The sequence below is a fragment of the Podarcis vaucheri genome, assembly GCF_965113315.1.
Source record: "Podarcis vaucheri genome assembly, chromosome: 8".
In the NCBI taxonomy this organism is placed as follows: Eukaryota; Metazoa; Chordata; class Lepidosauria; order Squamata; family Lacertidae; genus Podarcis; species Podarcis vaucheri.
This window is the reverse complement of record NC_138766.1, coordinates 28,762,236-28,780,296: the sequence shown is the minus strand read 5'-3', so window position 1 is coordinate 28,780,296 and position 18,061 is coordinate 28,762,236. Positions and strand designations below refer to the sequence as shown.

Genomic DNA, 18,061 nt, shown 5'->3' with positions numbered 1-18,061 from the left:
TGGAATGGACGGGGTAGAAGTTATTATTATTATTATTATTACTATTATTATTATTTATATGCACGCTGGAAGCCACCCAGAGTGGCTCGAATGGGCGGGGTAGAAGTATTATTATTATTATTATTATTAAAACTAGGGCCTCCCTCGCAGCTCTCCGCTGGAGAGGCCGAGGATTGAACCTAGAACCTCGTGGGCGCAAGCAAATGCAACAAAAAGTCTGCCAAAGTGTGGCGATGCCAGGGATCAAGTGTGTCTAGAAATAAGGGACACCCTGTGGTGTGGAAGACCTGCTTTATTATTATTATTATTATTATTATTATGTTTATGCTTTTCAGGTTACTATATGTCACTGATTTTACAATCATTTTAACATTGCAAAAACTTGACTTCCCCCTCTTTCTCTGGTTCCTTAAATTTTTAGTATCTTCTGCTTATCCAAATTAACTTAATTTGCTCATTTATTCATCTACTTTAAATATATACTCTTCTTGTTGTTAAGTTGTGTCCGACTCTTCATGACCCCATGGACTCCAGGCATTTCTAGACTCTAGAATAAATTGATAATAAATTTCTAGACTCTTCGTGACTCCAGGCACTCCTGTCTTCCACTGCCACCCGCAGTTTGGTCAAACTCATGCTGGTAGCTTCGAGAACACTGTCCAACCATCTCGTCCTCTGTCATCCCCTTCTCCTTGTGCCCTCCATCTTTCCCAACATCAGGGTCTTTTCCAGGGAGTCTTCTCTTCTCATGAGGTGGCCAAAGTATTGGAGCCTCAGCTTCAGGATCTGTCCTTCCAGTGAGCACTCAGGGCTGATTTCCTTCAGAATGGATAGGTTTGATCTTCTTGCAGTCGATGGGATTCTCAAGAGTCTCCTTCAGCACCGTAATTGAAAAGCATCAATTCTTCGGCGATCAGCCTTCTTTACAGTCCAGCTCTCCTCCATACATCACTACTGGGAAAATCATAGCTTTAACTATACGGACCTTTGTTGGCAAGGTAATGCCTCTGCTTTTTAAGATGCTGTCTAGGTTTGTCATCGCTTTTCTCCCAAGAAGCGGGAGTCTTTTAATTTCATGACTGCTGTCACCATCTGCAGTGATCATGGAACCCAAGAAAGTAAAATCTCTCACCACCTCCATTTCTTCCCCTTCTATTTGCTAGGAGGTGATGGGACCAGTGGCCATGGTCTTAGTTTTTTTTAATCTTGAGCTTCAGACCATATTTTGCGCTCTCCTCTTTCACCCTCATTAAGATGTTCTTTAATTCCTCCTCGCTTTCTGCCATCAAAGTGGTGTCATCTACATATCTGAGGTTGTTGATATTTCTTCCGGCAATCTTAATTCCGGCTTGGGATTCATCCAGTCCAGCCTTTCGCATGATGAATTCTGCATATAAATTAAATAAGCAGGGAGACAATTGTTTTATAAGAGTGGAATACCTGCTTTAAGCCCGGATGGGGGAGGGGCTCCCTGCGACACCTAGCACCTGGGGGAGGCAATGGGTAGGGCCTCAGAGGGGCCTACTGCCCACAACTGCCTTGCACCCTCCTTTTTAAAAAAGTGCCTGGGTCCATTATAATTTCCTCAGATGCCCTGGAGTGTTGGAGGCAGCAGTGTGCTCTTGCTCATGCTGTGCTCCCTGGTTTCCTACAGTTGGCTGCTGTGAGAACAGGATCCTGGATTAGATGGGCCGCTGGCCTCATCCAGGGGCAAAACTAGGCTTTATTTCACCCTGGTCAAAGACCCAGTTTGGCACCCATCCACCCCATGCACATTTGTGGACACACACGCACAGGCTGAGAGCTTCAATGGCGCCCCTCTGGAGGCTTCATCTGAGTCCAAACAAAAACAGCCGCACACACACCCATTGCTCCGGCTCTTTCTCATCCAGCAGGTTATTCTTAATGTTCTTATGTAATAAGTGCTGAGTGTGGTTCATCCCCATTAAGTAACTCCCAGGCCTTCAGTTGGGAGCCATAGAGCAAGCAGAAGCAATTGGGGAGTTGTTCTGCTTCTGTTTGTTTCAAATTCCTATACGACATGAGAGGCCTCTCCACTTTGCAGGGTTTCTTGCGAATTGCTGAGATGGGATTTGTGTGCTTGCTGAGCATCCTGCCCAGGTCAGGGCGACCCAGTGATCAAATTTCAGAAGTCTGATGGTTGCTGGGATACTTTGCAGATTAAAAATTCTACAGGTGTTGCCAGCGATAACAAAAAGTGAATGCCTCTGATTTGGCTCCTGTGCAAAACGTTTTGCCTAGCAAGTTTTAATTTGAGGAACTGCTATGTACAGCTTGATATATTCCCCTCAGTGCTGTAGGACTTACTGTGTGTGTTTGATAGCTGCCTATTAAGTATTATTTGTAATGTAAGTAGTGGTGTGAAGTGAAGTGCAACTCCCTTATCCCATATGTCCTTACTATTTTCATTTTATGTTCCTCAGTTTTTAAAAATAGCCTTTGGAGAATGTTGCTTCCTGTATGACAGTGGACCTATTTAGTCCTATTTAAAAAGAGTTGAATGACTGCATCACAGTATGGTTATGTCCATACCTGGTCCTGTCAAGTATGTGGACGGGATATCATTGCCAATGAAAAACACCTGCAGGACTTTAGCACAACACATAGTTATTTTTATTTTTATTTAAATGAATATGTCTGCTCTCTCCTTTTTCTGATGCTTAAATCAATTTAACATCACACAAAAATATTATAATATAAAGAATAAACAGTTTAAATATGAAAAATGAAATCCTTTTAAAAACAACACCTGCAGAGATCACAAGTAAAAGCAACCGCTGCAGGCAAAAGCCTGATGGAGTGAAAATATATTTACCATGTTTTTAATGTGCAATTGTCAAGTGGTTTACATAATTGCACAGAGGTTTTTGCAAAAGCAACTGCAAAAAAACACAGCACACACCCTACTAATAATAATATGGTTGAAAAAGTATGGGTGTCCATTTTGTATTGTTTTAAAATTTCATATTCTGTTTCCGTGTAACTGTTTTTTAGATGTTTTATTATGTTATATATACCTTGAGGTATATATATGTGGAAGGCGATTAATAAATAGGAATTAATTAATTAATTATCAACAAGTAATCTGGTAAGCAAATGGGGTAGCAAGTAATGTTTCAGAGGAGCACCCATTACTCCTAAGAATAGAGCAGGACATTCTCCAAAATCTTTGTCATCATTGACTTGTATATAGGAGCTTGACTTTGAAGAAAGCTATCTGCAACAGGGTATGATATTTGGGGGGGGGGGTGTTTGCAGGTAAAAAACACAACTCCACTGTTAATTTTTCAAAAAGTAACCTGCCTGGCAGCTGAGCAGAAGTGTGAGTCTGTAATAGATTAGCCTGGGATTAAATGGTATGTGTTTCCATAACCTTAGTAGTGGAACATCCATGAACATAGCTTGAACATTTGTTGGAATGTGAGCCAGTGGAGATGAGTCTACATTAGGGTATCAACTGATTTCCATGGGTGGACCAACACTTTTCTGGGGCTGTAATTCCAGCATTTCTTATCGTAATATATTGTTATCTTATCAATGCAAATAAGGAATTTTAGGATGCTTCAGCTACACCCGCTTTCTTTCATGATTAGCTTGAGTTTTTCACGACTTGCTGTGTTGTTTTCCATAGCTGTAAACTTCACCCAGCAAGTAGTACAGAGAACCCTGCTGTTTACGTGATTAGTTACTCCGAGATGAAAGAGAGGTGAATCATTCATGAGCAGCTGAATCTTGCCAGGAAATGATGATTCCCCTGCAAAACCCACTTCAACTTCTGATTGACTTCTTTACTGCGCAAAAAATAATAATCAAAATCAGATTCAAGTAAGCAATTCAGATTGTTGAATGTGGTAGACTAATATGGGATAGTATGAACATGTAAAAGGGAAGGATGCTGCAGATGTAAATTTAGCGCCAGTTCAGTCCGCGTTAAATATAACACATTTTCAGGACTATTAAGCGGTATGTGTTGGGCTGCTACTATTTATCATTTGTTGTTAATGGGTTTACACTGCGTTTTTGTAACCCAGCAAGGCAGTGTACAACAAATCAAAAACAAAAGAGCACAAACACATTAAAATCAACAGTAAAGCATAATAAAAGAAAACATTAAACAAGCAACACCATTAGGAAATTTTAAAGGCCAAATGAAAATATGTGACTTGGCACATTTTCTAAAAGCAGATATAGATGCAGTGATTCTCAAACCTTTTTCTCTTGGCCACACTTTCAGAATAAAAATTTGCTCGTGCCACACTGATTTTTTTTATTGATAACAAATACATTGGTGGGAAAAAGAAGCAACTCCCGGCAGTGCTTGATTTATAACATAGAACACAATTCCTTTATAATATCATGAGACATCCAGAAAGTATAAAATAATGCAGCTACATAAAAGCATGAATTCCTCCCAAAATTTAATTACAAACAAGCCTCTCACATTTATTACCTTAAATATGTATACAAACTCAATGAGAGGTGTGAGCTTGCTTTTGCCGGGTAATCTCATTTATATTAGGTCTAATTTGAGACGGACTCTTAACTCCTCATCAACACAGAGAATTATTTCTCTTTTCTGATCTTTCATATTTGTTGAAGTTGAAAATCTCATGGAGAACTGTAGAAGAATAGCCAATGCTATTCTCCAGCACTCTGTTCGAGTGGTGATTTTGGATCACAATTAGGATTGTCCTCAGTATCACTTGATGCTCTTGCTCTCATTTTGTATATAAATATAAATAAACAAATTATACTATACTATTCTATACTACACTGAAATGTTTAAATCAGGGTTTCCCAACCTTGGGTCTCCAGCTGTTTTTGGACTACAACTCCCATCCCTAGCACGACCAGTGGTCTGGGATGATAGGAATTGTAGTCTCAAAACATCTGGAGGGCCGAGGTTGAGGAAGCCTGCGGTAAGGTGAGCACATTGAAAATGCACCTCTGGAGCCAATCCATTGCCTTTGTGTTTTCACCATGCCACCTTTCCCACCGGCTCTTCTCTCCTAGTAAGCACCTCCACACCATCTACGACCAGCTTTCACTAATCATAGTTAAGATTAAACACAGTTTAGTGTTCAGATGACACGCTAAACTGTTGTTGATCTTAAATGGAAGTGAAATCTTCCAATCTCCTCATGGCCATTACAGATGGGAGGGAGGCGTGTTGGGTCGATGACGTGGCTCTTGCTCTCATTTTATAAAGATATCTATCCATATTCTGCAAAATAAACAAACAAACAAATAAAAAACCCATACTACTATACTATATTCTATACTATTCTATCCTATGGGACATGGGTGGTGCTGTGGATTAAACCACAGAGCCTAGGACTTGCCGATCAGAAGGTCGGCAGTTCGAATCCCTGTGATGGGGTGAGCTCCCGTTGCTCAGTCCCTGCTCCTGCCAACCTAGCAGTTTGAAAGCACATCAAAGTGCAAGTAGATGAGTAAACGGCGTTTCTGTGCACTGCTCTGGTTCGCCAGAAGCGGCTTAGTTATGCTGGCCACATGACCCGGAAGCTGTCGCCGGCTCCCTCAGCCAATAAAGCGAGATGAGCGCCGCAACCCCAGAGTCGGCCACGACTGGACCTAATGGTCAGGGGTCCCTTTACCTTTTTATTCTATACTACACTGAAATGTTTCAGTGGTTTCCGAACCTTGGGTCTCCAGCTGTTTTTGGCTACAACTCCCATCCCTAGCAGGACCAGTAGTCAGGGATGATGGGAATTGTAGTCCAAAAACAGCTGGAGATCCAAGGTTCGGAAACTCTGGTTTAAATGTTTATTTGATTGTCCTTGAATCTTCCTGCCACACTTGCCATTCTCCCTTGCCACACCAGTGTGGCACACCACACCCTTTGAGAACCATTGCTCTATTTCACAGTTGGAGTGAAAGGAGAGGACAGCCCTCTGTAGGTGGTGGCATCCTCAAAAGAGCCTCTTCTGCAGATCTTAGTAACTGGACAGGTTGCATCATATTTCTAAGGCAACCCGAGCCTTTGACCTATCACCCTCTAGCTCCTCAATGTCTTCTAGAAACCAAGTCACAGATTCCTTGTAGTAACATCATGCATTTCCCGTGATTGTAGTCTTTTGACTAAATTCAAAGTTATTTTAAGCTACGAATTCAGGGCTTAATTATGGCAAGGAGACCTACAGATGTTTCAGAAAAATAAGTAATTGTAGGGTTCAGTGTTCCAAATCACAATGCGCAAACAGGTTTTTAGCATATAATTTATTTTTAAGCTTTAACAAAGAGGGAAAAGAAGAAAAATTATAGACTTGAGGTCATGGAGCACACAGCCTTAGAATTACCCATTTCTCCCTGCCAAGAACTTGAGGCTGGCATTGAGCAAGAACCTGTTTGTGCACTACCGCTGTAAAAGCTGCTTAAGCTGACACATTTACTGCACGTTTAATGTCACATGTTCACAAACACATATCAGTGCAAACAGTAAAAGGAAGGTTGGGGGAAATCTTCAATCTGCACAAGTGTGTGTAGCAGTAGCCCAATAGAAGAAGAAGAGGAGTTTGGATTTGATATCCCGCCTTTCACTCCCCTTCAGGAGTCTCAAAGCGGCTAACATTCTCCTTTCCCTTCCTCTCCCACAACAAACACTCTGTGAGGTGAGTGGGGCTGAGAGACTTAAAAGAAGTGTGACTGGCCCAAGGTCACCCAGCAGCTGCATGTGGAGGAGCAGGGAAGCGAACCCGGTTCACCAGATTACAAGCCTACCACTCTTAACCACTACACCACACTGGCTCTCAATAGCCACCATCCCCTGTCTTTAAACTGAAAACAGGATATACTTAGGGGTTGGTCAAACTGGCCCCCACCAAGAGTGCAGGCCTGGGGTGGGTGAGCAAAAATTGCACCTTTGCTTGGCACCCCAGGCCAGTTACAAGGCTTTCCTGTGGCAGTGGAGGGCGTGTGTGCACATGTGTGCAAGTAGACGGTCAGGCTCTTTCCCAGTCCAGATGGTTGTAGTCGCAGGAGGCAGGCACTGGCCAGGGCATGTGAATCCACTCTCTCTCCCTCTCCTTCCAGGTTTGGTCAGATGCCATGGCTGTAGTAGCCAAGTGTCTTGGACTGGCTAGATGCAGAGGGATGGTGGTTGGCACCAGCTGGGGAACCCCCCAAGAGGAGAAGGCTCATAGCCAGGGGACTGATGGTGGGATGACGATGAGTGGTCAGAGGCAGACATGGGTGTAGCCAGGATTTTTGTTAGGCGGGGGCAGCCAAAGCTGTTGAGCCCCCATCCTGCACTGATGTGACGTGAAGTAGGTGCTGATTTCCTGCAGGATCTCATCAAAGTCTTGCAAGATGTCAAGGAGAGCAAAATTATCTCATGAGATATTATTATTATTATTATTATTATTATTATTATTAATACCCCGCCCATCTGGCTGAGTTTCCCCAGCCACTCTGAGTGGCTTCCAATCGAGTGATAAAAACAATACAGCATTACATATTAAAAACTTCCCTAAACAGGACTGCCTTCAGATGTCTTTAAAAGAGAAGATAGCTACTTATTTCCTTCACATCTGAAGGGAGGACATTCCCCAGGGCAGGCGCCGAGAAGGCCCTCTGTCTGGTTCCCTGTAATCTCACTTCTCGCAATGAGGGAACTGCCAGAAGGCCCTCGGCGCTGGATCTCAGTGTACGGGCTGAACGATGGGGGTGGAGATGCTCCTTCAGGTATACAGGACCAAGGCCGTTTAGGGCTTTAAAGGTCAGCACCAACACTTGTGAGTGAGATCTTTTGAGCGCTATCAGGTATCCTGAACTTACAGCTGTCAGCTCTCTGAAGGAAGTCCAGTAAGGACCCACTGCCCAGGTGGGGCCCGCTAGCTCGGGGAGGAGGTGTGTCATTCCTCAGGTGGAGTAGACTCAGGACAGGGGAGGGTCACATGCCTCGTTGAGCCCAGAAGGTATAAAAGGAAAGCCGTCTTGGCCAGGCCTGTGTCCTGGCCCCAACCTGCCAGGCCACCGGCTTGGCTGGGGGTGGCTGAGCTGTTTGCATGGGGCTACTGCCAGGCTTGGCCCACCTGTCTGCCAGCTGCAGCCAACAGTGGTGGGCAATATGCCCAGGCAGGAGCTGCCCATGCCCAAGGGTGGGGAGGAACCTAGTGACTACAGTGGCAAAGTCTACATCGACCACGCCACCAAAACCACCAGCTGGGTTGGCCCGCAGGACAGGTGAGAAAGGACGGCCAGGAGGAGAAGCGAGGCGGCTGAACTCCCCTGGGCCAGGAGACTTGGGGCGAAGCTTGTGGCTTCAGGTGGCTCCATCTTGCCCCTCTTCCAGTTACGCTCAGCGGCACGCAAAGACGGGGAGCGGGGACGTGGTTGTGAGAGAGTGAGAAGAAGAGGAATCTGACGAACAATGAGGGACGTGAGAATTGGGGCAGCAAGTGTGAATTTGGGCCAGGGCTCAACTGTTTTCAGTGCCTGGTCTGCACTCTGGGAGATGCAAAACTGTAGTAGAGTCTCTGGGCATGTGCAGAGTGCCTTTCCCTTGGCCCTTTAGCAACTATAGATTTTGTGCACACACAGTGGGGAGCGTTGGCCCCTGCCCACTGGAGAATAGCATTTCCCCCCCTGGGGGAGGCGCAGATACAGCTCCTTGCCAAGGGGGCACAAGGGAGCCTAGGTACGCCTTTGACTGAAAAGGCCACTTTCAGAGAATGCTTTGCCTGTTACTTCTCTGGTTCAAATCACCTCCTTCTAAAGCAGCTTCTCCTGTTAATGAAGAGCCATCAGGCTACCATTGCATATAACAGATAGTTTGGCCTTAAGCCATTCCAAATTTAAATGTGAGCTAAAATTAACTAGTATGTGGTGTTCCCGCATACTTTCCTGTTCCCAGTAACTATCCCCTCCTGCCTACCTTCCTAACTGTAGAGAATCGCGAAAGCTGTTTTCTAGCCTTCTAAAATAGCAATGAGAGACACAAACCCATTGATCTAATCATGAATATCTGCCCTCCCTGACTGAGCTAATTGGAAGGTTCTGCTGTAGGGACCGTAGTAGCCGTGTTGCACTGAACTGCTTGAAGGTTGAACTAATGAGTTTAGTGCTCATTTAGAATGTGGCACATGCAATCCATCTAGGAGGAACAACGTTTCCAATGCTAAATGTAGAACTAAGAGCTCAGTGTGAATACAGATAAAGTGGCGTGCAACATCTTTTGCAAAGTGAAGGAATGCTTTAAGAACGATTTTTTGCAAAGAAGATGTACTGCATGATTCATGAGCTCTCTAATGCTGGGTTTTGGATGGTCATTTATTCCATGTGAGAGTACAGTGGTGCCTCGCAAGATGAAAAGAATTTGTTCCGCGAGTCTTTTCGTCTTGCGATGTTTTTCGTCTTGCGAAGCACGGTCCGTCGCAACTGCGCCTCTTCAAGCGGCTTTTTTAAAAAAGCGCAAGACATTTTCGTCTTGCGAAGCAAGCCCATAGGGAAATTCGTCTAGCGAAGCAACATAAAAACGGAAAACCCTTTCGTCTTCCGAGTTTTTCGTCTTGCGAGGCATTCTTCTTGGGGGGCACCAGTGTATTCAGGACTGTAGACTACTACCCAGATCCTAAATGTTTGTAGTAGCCACATCTCCTTAGAATTCCACTGTAGGGTAATTTCATAGTTACTTCATACTTTTGTGCAACAAAGTTCTGTCTTTTGAACATCATTGGTGATGCTGCAAGGATGAGGATCTGCCCATAAGACCGCGTACAGGTTCATAGTGGAATTTTGAGAGCAGCCAAATGCAAAAGTTATGTAGAAGAGGGAATTTCAGCATGTATAACTTGCGTGACAGGGGCACCTGGCCACCCTAGTGACAATGTGCTCAGTTTGTTTGAGGTGCTCGTGCGACAGAGAATTATTGATCTCAAATGTAACAGAAAAGCATTGTCCTTTCAGTATTGCACACAGCTGGAGATACAGTGGTACCTCAGGTTACATACGCTTCAGGATACATACGCTTCATTTTACAGACTCCGCTAACCCAGAAATAGTGCTTCAGGTTAAGTACTTTGCTTCAGGATAAGAACAGAAATCGTGCTCCGGCGGCGCGGTGGCAGCAGGAGGCCCCATTAGCTAAAGTGGTGCTTCAGGTTAAGAACAGTTTCAGGTTAAGAACGGACCTCCGGAACGAATTAAGTACTTAACCCGAGGAACCACTGTACTGCTTAAAAGTGTCGGGCTTCAACTGGTGGATAGTGATCCATGGGTGAATTGCACCATAGAATGGCCACCATTTATTTTCTATGTTGGCATGTGCGCTGCCTTGCCTGTGTGATTGAGGCAGCCTGGGCTGCATGACGACAACATGCCCTGCACGCATGCCCTGTGGCATGCAAACATGATGTTAGCACGCCCCGTGCCGTGTGTGCATGCTGATGTGCCGTTCGGATGCCCCCCCCCTTCAGCACCCCTGTTTCTTGGTTTGGTCTCTTTAAAACAAAAAACAGAAGGCGGGAAGGATCAGGTGCAAAGGATGCCATTCGAGCTATTGGTATGTGACAGTGATAAAAAGGTGCGCCCAATGCAACCCCCATGCAGCTGTTAAGGGGAACAGCTTGCGGTTCTAATACTTGTACAGTAAAGATTGCATCAGGTACAGATTTCATTAGCCTTGCACAGCAAGCTGAACCTGCTGAAACTCCTTCTTTAGTACAAAGGTGAAGGAGCTCTGCAGAAGATTGACATACACTTGCAAGTAAGCTAAATTCAGTCCCCAGTGCCCAAACTGCAATCAGGGTTGAAGATTAATGATTTAAAAGGCAGTAGGTCCAACTGAGGTCAGTGCAGGTCTGCTGGCTTGTTCTCCCCCTGTCCCCTTCTAGGGTCTGAGGGACAGCTGTGCTGCTTTTGTTTTGCCTCTTCCTCTCTCTGTTGGTTGGTGTGTGCGTGTCTCAGAGTCTGTCTTTTTCTGTCCTCTTCCCTTTTTATCTCCTGGAGCCACTGTCAACAATTTGTGACTACGTACACAGAGAAATCTGCATTAAATGCTGGCAATTTTTCATGAAAATTGTTATTTAATTGAGAATTAGTGGGCTTAATTTATGACTGGAAAAACGAGAATGAGAGACTTAATTGGCAGATAACTCCATCCTTACACTCGGGTAACTGAATAGCAGGGATGGGCCTTTCAAATGTTGTTAGACGACAGCATCCATCATGGTGGTTTTTTTAAAGTGGCATATAATAGTTCCAAAATAAAATAAAGAACCATTGGCAACGCTGCTTGGGGCTGATGGGTTTGAAAGTCCGACAACATCTGGAGGGTCCCAGGTTTCCCCACCCTGTTGAGTAGAATTGCAGTCTTAGTAAGATCTAACAACTTAAGTGGGCATTTAGATGTATTTGAGAAACAAGGTAAAGGATGTTATCATTTTCTGCCATGACCCTGAAATGACAATTTTAAGTTTCTAGCTGTATGGAAGTTACAAACCTAAGGATGTGAAGGAAAATGTAGAATATGTAATCGGCATAGGTTGTGGTGATTTTTAGATGTGAAAATGTACAAGAATGCCTTCTGAGCTGCTGTGTGGACATCCTGTTCCTTTGGTTCTACAATATTTTTTTTAAAAAATGCCTTATCTGTAAGAATGGGGAACTCAAAGCACCTTGCAATTTGAAAATCCTTCCTTGCTTTTGGAATGGGACAGAAGAAAGTACGTGTAAATCTCCACCCACACCCATCCTGGGTTAATGGAGAGTGCAGAAGAAACCTGCTTTTAGAATGGATTTGAGAACGATCATGCTCTTGATTGTAAAAAAAAACAACTTTTATTAAAAAACAAACCCCTACTGCGAATCAGTGGTTTTGAGTGCCTTTCAGGGACTTTGGATCTATTCTATAAACAGGGAGCTGTATAGTCTTCAAGTAAATAACTCACAAATGGTTCTATTGAACTGAGTTAGCCTGCTTCGGGTCTTGTGACTTGAAGACGGCAGTTTTACGAGAGCTCATCTTGAAGACGGTAGCAGTGGGTGATCCGAGAATACAATTGCTAGGGGGGAAACTAATGGACCATGTAGTGTTATACTAGAACTAGCAGGTAAATGGGGTCTTTACTGCTTCATTTGTTAGAGCTGAAAGAGTTTCTTAAGGATTAGATTTGTTGGGGGAATTGAGCCGTTTGTTTTCAATGGGAATCCAAAATTGCTCTTTCAAGAGCACTAAGCATCTGTTTTGTCAATATTTGGGGCCGTAAGAGTGAAACTTATGTACCTCACTTGAAAATGCAGGGTTCACAACCACCATTTACTCTTACGCCATGTAGTTTCTATGCTAATGATTTTCAGACTTGCTGTCCTCAGGGAGCCCTTTGCACGAGAACATTTCTGCCTCAGAACTTCTTGTCTCTGTTGGTGATTCTGGGGAATGTCACAGAATGCACACAAAGGCTACTTTCAAGAGCTGTTTAACTCCATTTTAGTTAACGGTGTCTGTGGCAGGAGGGTTATTTGTCCAGTTCCTAGCACACTTCGCAGTGAAAGTTGTCAGTCAGCCGTTATCTTACTAAGTCAGAACAATAAAACCACGTCTTGTCAGGTAACCAATACAGTGGTACCTCAGGTTAAGTACTTAATTCGTTCCGGAGGTCCGTACTTAACCTGAAACTGTTCTTAACCTGAAGCACCACTTTAGCTAATGGGGCCTCCTGTTGCTTCCGCGCCGCCGGAGCACGATTTCTGTTCTCATCCTGAAGCAAAGTTCTTAACCTGAAGCACTACTTCTGGGTTAGCGGAGTCTGTAACCTGAAGCATATGTAACCTGAAGCGTATGTAACCTGAGGTACCACTGTACTTGGGATCTGAAAAACCAGGAAACTTCCAAGTTCTGTCCTGGCTCCACCCCCAGATTGCCAAGTTCTTTACAAACCCTTCCTGTCCTGGTGGTGGCTCCTGTACCCTTCAAAGAGACCGTATTTTTAAAATAATAAGAAGTTGGCAAATTAATTTGTAATTTTCAAGCCTGTGTGGTGAAGTGCCTAGAATGCCAGGCATCAGAGACCACAGTTCAAATGCCCAATGGGCTTGAAACTCACTGACCATGGGCCAGTCATCAACAGTCAACCTGATCCTAGAATTGTAGAGTTGGAAGGGACCTGAGGGTCATCTAGTCCAATCCCCTGCAATGCAGGAATCTTGGCTAAAGCATCCATGACAGATGGCCACCTGCTGCTTAAAAATCCTCTGGAGAGGCCACCACCTCTTGAGACTGCTGAACAGTTCTTACTGTCTACCTCTCAAGGTTGTTGCTAAGATAATATTGAGAGTGGGAGAACCGTATAGGCTGCCTTGAGCTCCTTAGGAGGAAAGTTGGGATGTTGTTGTTTAGTTGTTTAGTTGTGTCTGACTCTTCGTGACCCCATGGGCCAGAGCACGCCAGACACTCCTGTCTTTCACTGCCTCCCGCAGTTTGGTCAAACTCATGTTGGTAGCTTCGAGAACACCATCCAACCATCTCATTCTCTGTCGTCCCCTTCTCCTTGTGCCCTCCATCTTTCCCAACATCAGGGTCTTTTCCAGGGAGTCCTCTCTTCTCATGAGGTGGCCAAAGTATTGGAGCCTCAGCTTCACGATCTGTCCTTCCAGTGAGCACTCAGGGCTGATTTCCTTAAGAATGGATAGGTTTGATCTTCTTGCAGTCCATGGGACTCTCAAGAGTCTCCTCCAGCACCATAATTCAAAAGCATCAATTCTTCGGCGATCAGCCTTCTTTATGGTCCAGCTCTCACAAAGTTGGGATACAAATGTAATAAATAAGTAACTTCAACGATTTCGGAAGTTAAAAAAAGAACCTGAATCTGAAATGCCTTTCCTTGTTTTAATTTACCAGTTGGCTTCAGCTAGGGGTGATTAAAGGTTTATGCTTTCTCATTCTTACACTCAATAAATACTAATTATTCTTTAGACTCTTTGTAGTCATTGCATCCTCTTAAATTAAAATAGTTTAGACAGATGTAGTGGACGAGAAAGGTAATTAGAAGAGGATGCGGGGAGAGGGGAGATGGCGTCCAAGGTTCTGGAAGCAAATATAAGAAATCTTGTGCTTTGCCTTTTTTCCTCTCCGAGGGCAAGACTGCTGCTGAAGAGAAGGTGCGTGCCAGAACTCATTATTTCTATGCTTCCTAATTGCAGAGAGAGAAATAGCCAAAACAAGATGACAGTATACCAACTAATTGATTATTAAAGTGTTATCTTTTTAATATAAAAGCCTTCCCTAACAAAAGCTTGACACAGTGGAACTCAGGCCTGAGGAAAGATCATTAAAAGGATAAAAGAGAATCTACTTTTCTGCTTCAGAATATATTGACAAGATTGTCTAGCGGGCATGCTATTCATTTGATAGGATTATCCGTAATAGGATTATGAACCATGAGATCTAGCTGTGAATTTATCCTGGAAAAAGAACAAGAAGTGTTTCCCTTCCTGAAAAAGATGATCTGCTGGAATTATGCTTTGCAGCCAAATGCGCCAAGGGAATGGTCACACAAACCTTTCACTTGTTTATTTTTCATTCACACACCTACATAGGTTTGCATTCATGAACACCAGCTTCAAAAGAAGTGGGAAACTCTAACTGTTGCTTGAAATATTGATCATGCACAATGAAATTAGGTGCAGAGATGGGTATTTCCTGTCTTTGTAAGGCACCAAGCCCATTGCAATGCAACGCCCACTTTTGTCTCGTAAGGATTTCCTGCAAGATGAAGAAGGGTTGTTGGCTGGCATCCGTCTGCCTCGGGAGACAATGGAAGAATGCACTTTTTGGGAAGAAATATATGTACCGTATTTTTCGCTCCATAAGACGCACCTGACCATAAGACGCACCTAGTTTTTAGAGGAGGAAAACAAGAAAAAAAAAATTCTGAATGAAACAGTGGATGTGTGATTTTTGTGGTTCATGCTATGGCCACAGACATGTGATTTGATGGTGAGTTTGGGGCAGCCCAATGCAAAATTCCTGAGAATCCATGTGGATCCGTGCTTTGTAACCACGTTTTTGCACTATTGCAGCCCCACGAAACAGTGGATGTGTGATTTTTTGGTGCAAGCTGTAGCCATGGACATGCTATGTGATCTGATGGTGAATTTGGGGTGACCCAATGTAAAAATCCCGAGGATCCATGGGCTTTTACCTCCCCCCTCCCAGGCAGCCTCCTTTATCGCTAGCCTCCCTTATCTCCCTCCTGATCCCTTACTGACCAGCTGTTTCCTTTCAACACCCCCTTCCCTCTTGTTTGCCTTAGTGTCTTTTCCTTAGGTGGAGCAGCTTTTTGCTCCTCCTTTTCTTCTAATTTCTCTCCTCATTGCTTTAGTCTTCCTGCCTCCTCTCTTTGCAAGTTTGCTGTCTTTACCTCCCCCCTCCCAGGCATCCTCCTTTATTGCTAGCATTCCTTATCTCATTCCCGAAAGGCAAACGATCAGCGCCTTTGTTTCAACACCCACTCCCCCCCAAAAAAAAGCATGATCTGCTTTTTGCCCTTGGGCAATTCTGCTCCAGGGACCACACATTCGCTCCATAAGACGCACAGACATTTCCCCTTACTTTTTAAGGAAAAAAAAATGTGTCTTGTGGAGCGAAAAATACGGTACATGCCTTGTATCTCCTCCACTTTGACCAGCTGCCTAGCTGATACTTTGGGGTGGCGCACAGGAAGTTGTAACCTGAACTCACTGTCCCCGTTGGAACAGCTTTGAGAAGGTTCTGTGAAGGTACCTATGGACCTTTTTGCTCTCCTTGCATGAACTTAGATCATCTCCTTCCAGGAGCAGAGGACATCTCTTCACACTGCTCCACTGGACCAAGTTCCAGCCACCTGCTGGAGAGAGTTTGTGGGTAAAGGGAGCATAGCCGGCTGCATCCTGTTTTGTTCATTGCACATACCATCATACCACGATAGTCCTCTATATTTTGTAGCATTGCTTTCCTGATTGGATCACTTCCAGCTAGCATTACCCAATGATTTTTCCGCTGTAAGCTCTGTGCAGAATTGTGATTGATTTTTCCACACTTCGTGGGCAGCGGGTAATAGTGATTTGTTTACGTTTACACCCCATGATGTTCTGTCTACATTAGTGGGCATATCATAGCTGTGTAGGTGGGAAAGGGATACCATTTTAAAATAAGGTTTTATTATAAGCTATTGTAAGTTTAAGTTAAGTCTGCTGCAACTGGATTTCTTATGGACAGTTCCAATCCTGAATGTGTTGGATTTGTGACCATTATGCTCATTTGCCTTCAGTAAAGCTCTGCTGGATGAAATATTAATTGCCTCTGGTCTATTTTGGGGGAATCCTGCACCGTGTTTTAAGTTTTTACTCTGCTAACTATACACTGGTTCAATATTGAGTAGACTTCCTTGAGATGTCCCGCCATACACCCCATTTAAGCCACCTCTCGCAAAAACTGTTGTATGATTCAGTGTGGGAAGATTGGAGTGCTCGCTTCGGCAGCACATATACTAAAATTGGAACGATACAGAGAAGATTAGCAGTGTGGGAAGATTGGAAAGTTTGTTACTCGCTAGACCAGTGGTGTCCAAACTTTTTTCTAAGAGGGCCAGATTTGATGAAGTCAGGGGCCATGAGGGCCGAACCAAAGTTGTTGACCTTTTTTTAGGATTGAAGTTTTTGACATTTTTTATGATTTTACCCCAAAGTTGTCTTAGGATTGAGGTGGTTGAGCTTTTTTAGGATTGAAGTTAAGTTCTTGAAGTTTTTAAAAGGATTTTACCCCAGGAAATAAACTGCCACAGGGGCCGGACTTTGGACATTCCTGCGCTAGACCATGCTTGACTATCGCGTGCAAAACTTTTTGGAATGCCCTTCAACCTGCTCAACATTGCCCTGTGTGACTTGGCACAGTTGCTTAAGAGAACAGCCAGCTTTGCTGCACAGCATAGGCTACAATCTTAAAACCCATTTACCAGGGAGTAAGCCTGGTTGAAAATTGAGTGAACATGCATAGGTTTGCCTTTGTAGTGCTTTTTTCTTTTTAATGGCACCCTAGCTGTATAGGATCTTAGGCTATGTCGATGATAAATTCTGTAAGCAGGGACTCGCTATCATGCACATAATTACACTCTCTTGCAATTTCCCAGCAGTTTTCCCCAGCTAAGCAATCACTCCTGCTGTGCAGTTTTTTTTGAAAACTCTTTGTATTGGATTAAGGCCTTTAGTAGCCTTTTAGAAAATTGCTTTGATTCTGCCTGGCATTGTGGAAGGTCAATAGTCTCTTGATAAGACTATATCCCCCTTGGGGAATGGGGATGGGCGGGGGTTGTGTTAAATGTTCTCTTCAGGGAGAGGTCATCATCCAGCTGTTAGGTCCCTGGTAGAAGTGCCTTCTAAAAACCAAGGATGTCTTTATTTATTAATTAGGGATTAACTGCCAAATAGAAGCTTGTTGTGTTATATGGAGATAAACCGAATTATTTTAAAGACATTACAAGAGTGCCTAATGAGGTAAATAAGGCTAACTGCCCAGAATTATAATGAAGTGGCCTGAGAGCCAGGATAATAAAGAACACGTGTCTGTGATATAGTTGAAAAGGGGAATGCTTTTAATCTTGCCAAGAATACAATTTTTAGAACGCGGGTTTTTTGGTTTTTTAAGGTTTCACTTGCTACTAATTGATGCACCTCTATAGTTCTGACATTCTCCATGCATTCATTTTGGGAAGATTTCGATGGGACAGAGATTCTTGGCGTTCTTGCTGTAGTATTTAGAAGGCCAAATGCTGAACAGAAATACTTAAAGCAGTGGTGTCTCCCCTGCTTCCCTCACCTGATTCAGTCAGTGTTTTAATCCAAATTACGAGCAAATACACCATTGCAATTTGCTGATGAGACAGGGCTCAGCGCAGAAGCAACCTAGGCACATGAGTCAAGGATTGGGAACCCCTAGAGCTCTAGATGATGTCAGATTCCAACTCCCATCAACCCCAACCAGCGTGGACCAGTGGTCATGGATAGTGGGAATTCTTGGAGGCCACAGATTCCTTGTGTGTGAAAT

At 43.9% G+C, this 18,061-nt stretch overlaps 1 protein-coding gene across 6 annotated transcripts in view; it reads left to right on the top strand.

Moving 5' to 3' along the window:
- Window positions 1-18,061, top strand: part of ECI2 (enoyl-CoA delta isomerase 2) — a gene marked incomplete at its 3' end in the record, with an annotated part of 37,462 nt that overhangs the window by 515 nt on the left and 18,886 nt on the right. For 2 of the 6 annotated variants that reach the window (XM_082234538.1, XM_082234537.1), the window contains exon 1: window positions 1,795-1,895. The exons of the other annotated variants lie outside the window; for them this stretch is intronic. In XM_082234538.1, the coding sequence (XP_082090664.1) occupies window positions 1,810-1,895 (86 nt within the window). In that variant the 5' untranslated portion in view covers window positions 1,795-1,809. Of the gene's footprint in view, window positions 1-1,794; window positions 1,896-18,061 lie in introns of those variants that run through there. 6 annotated transcript variants of the gene reach the window in all.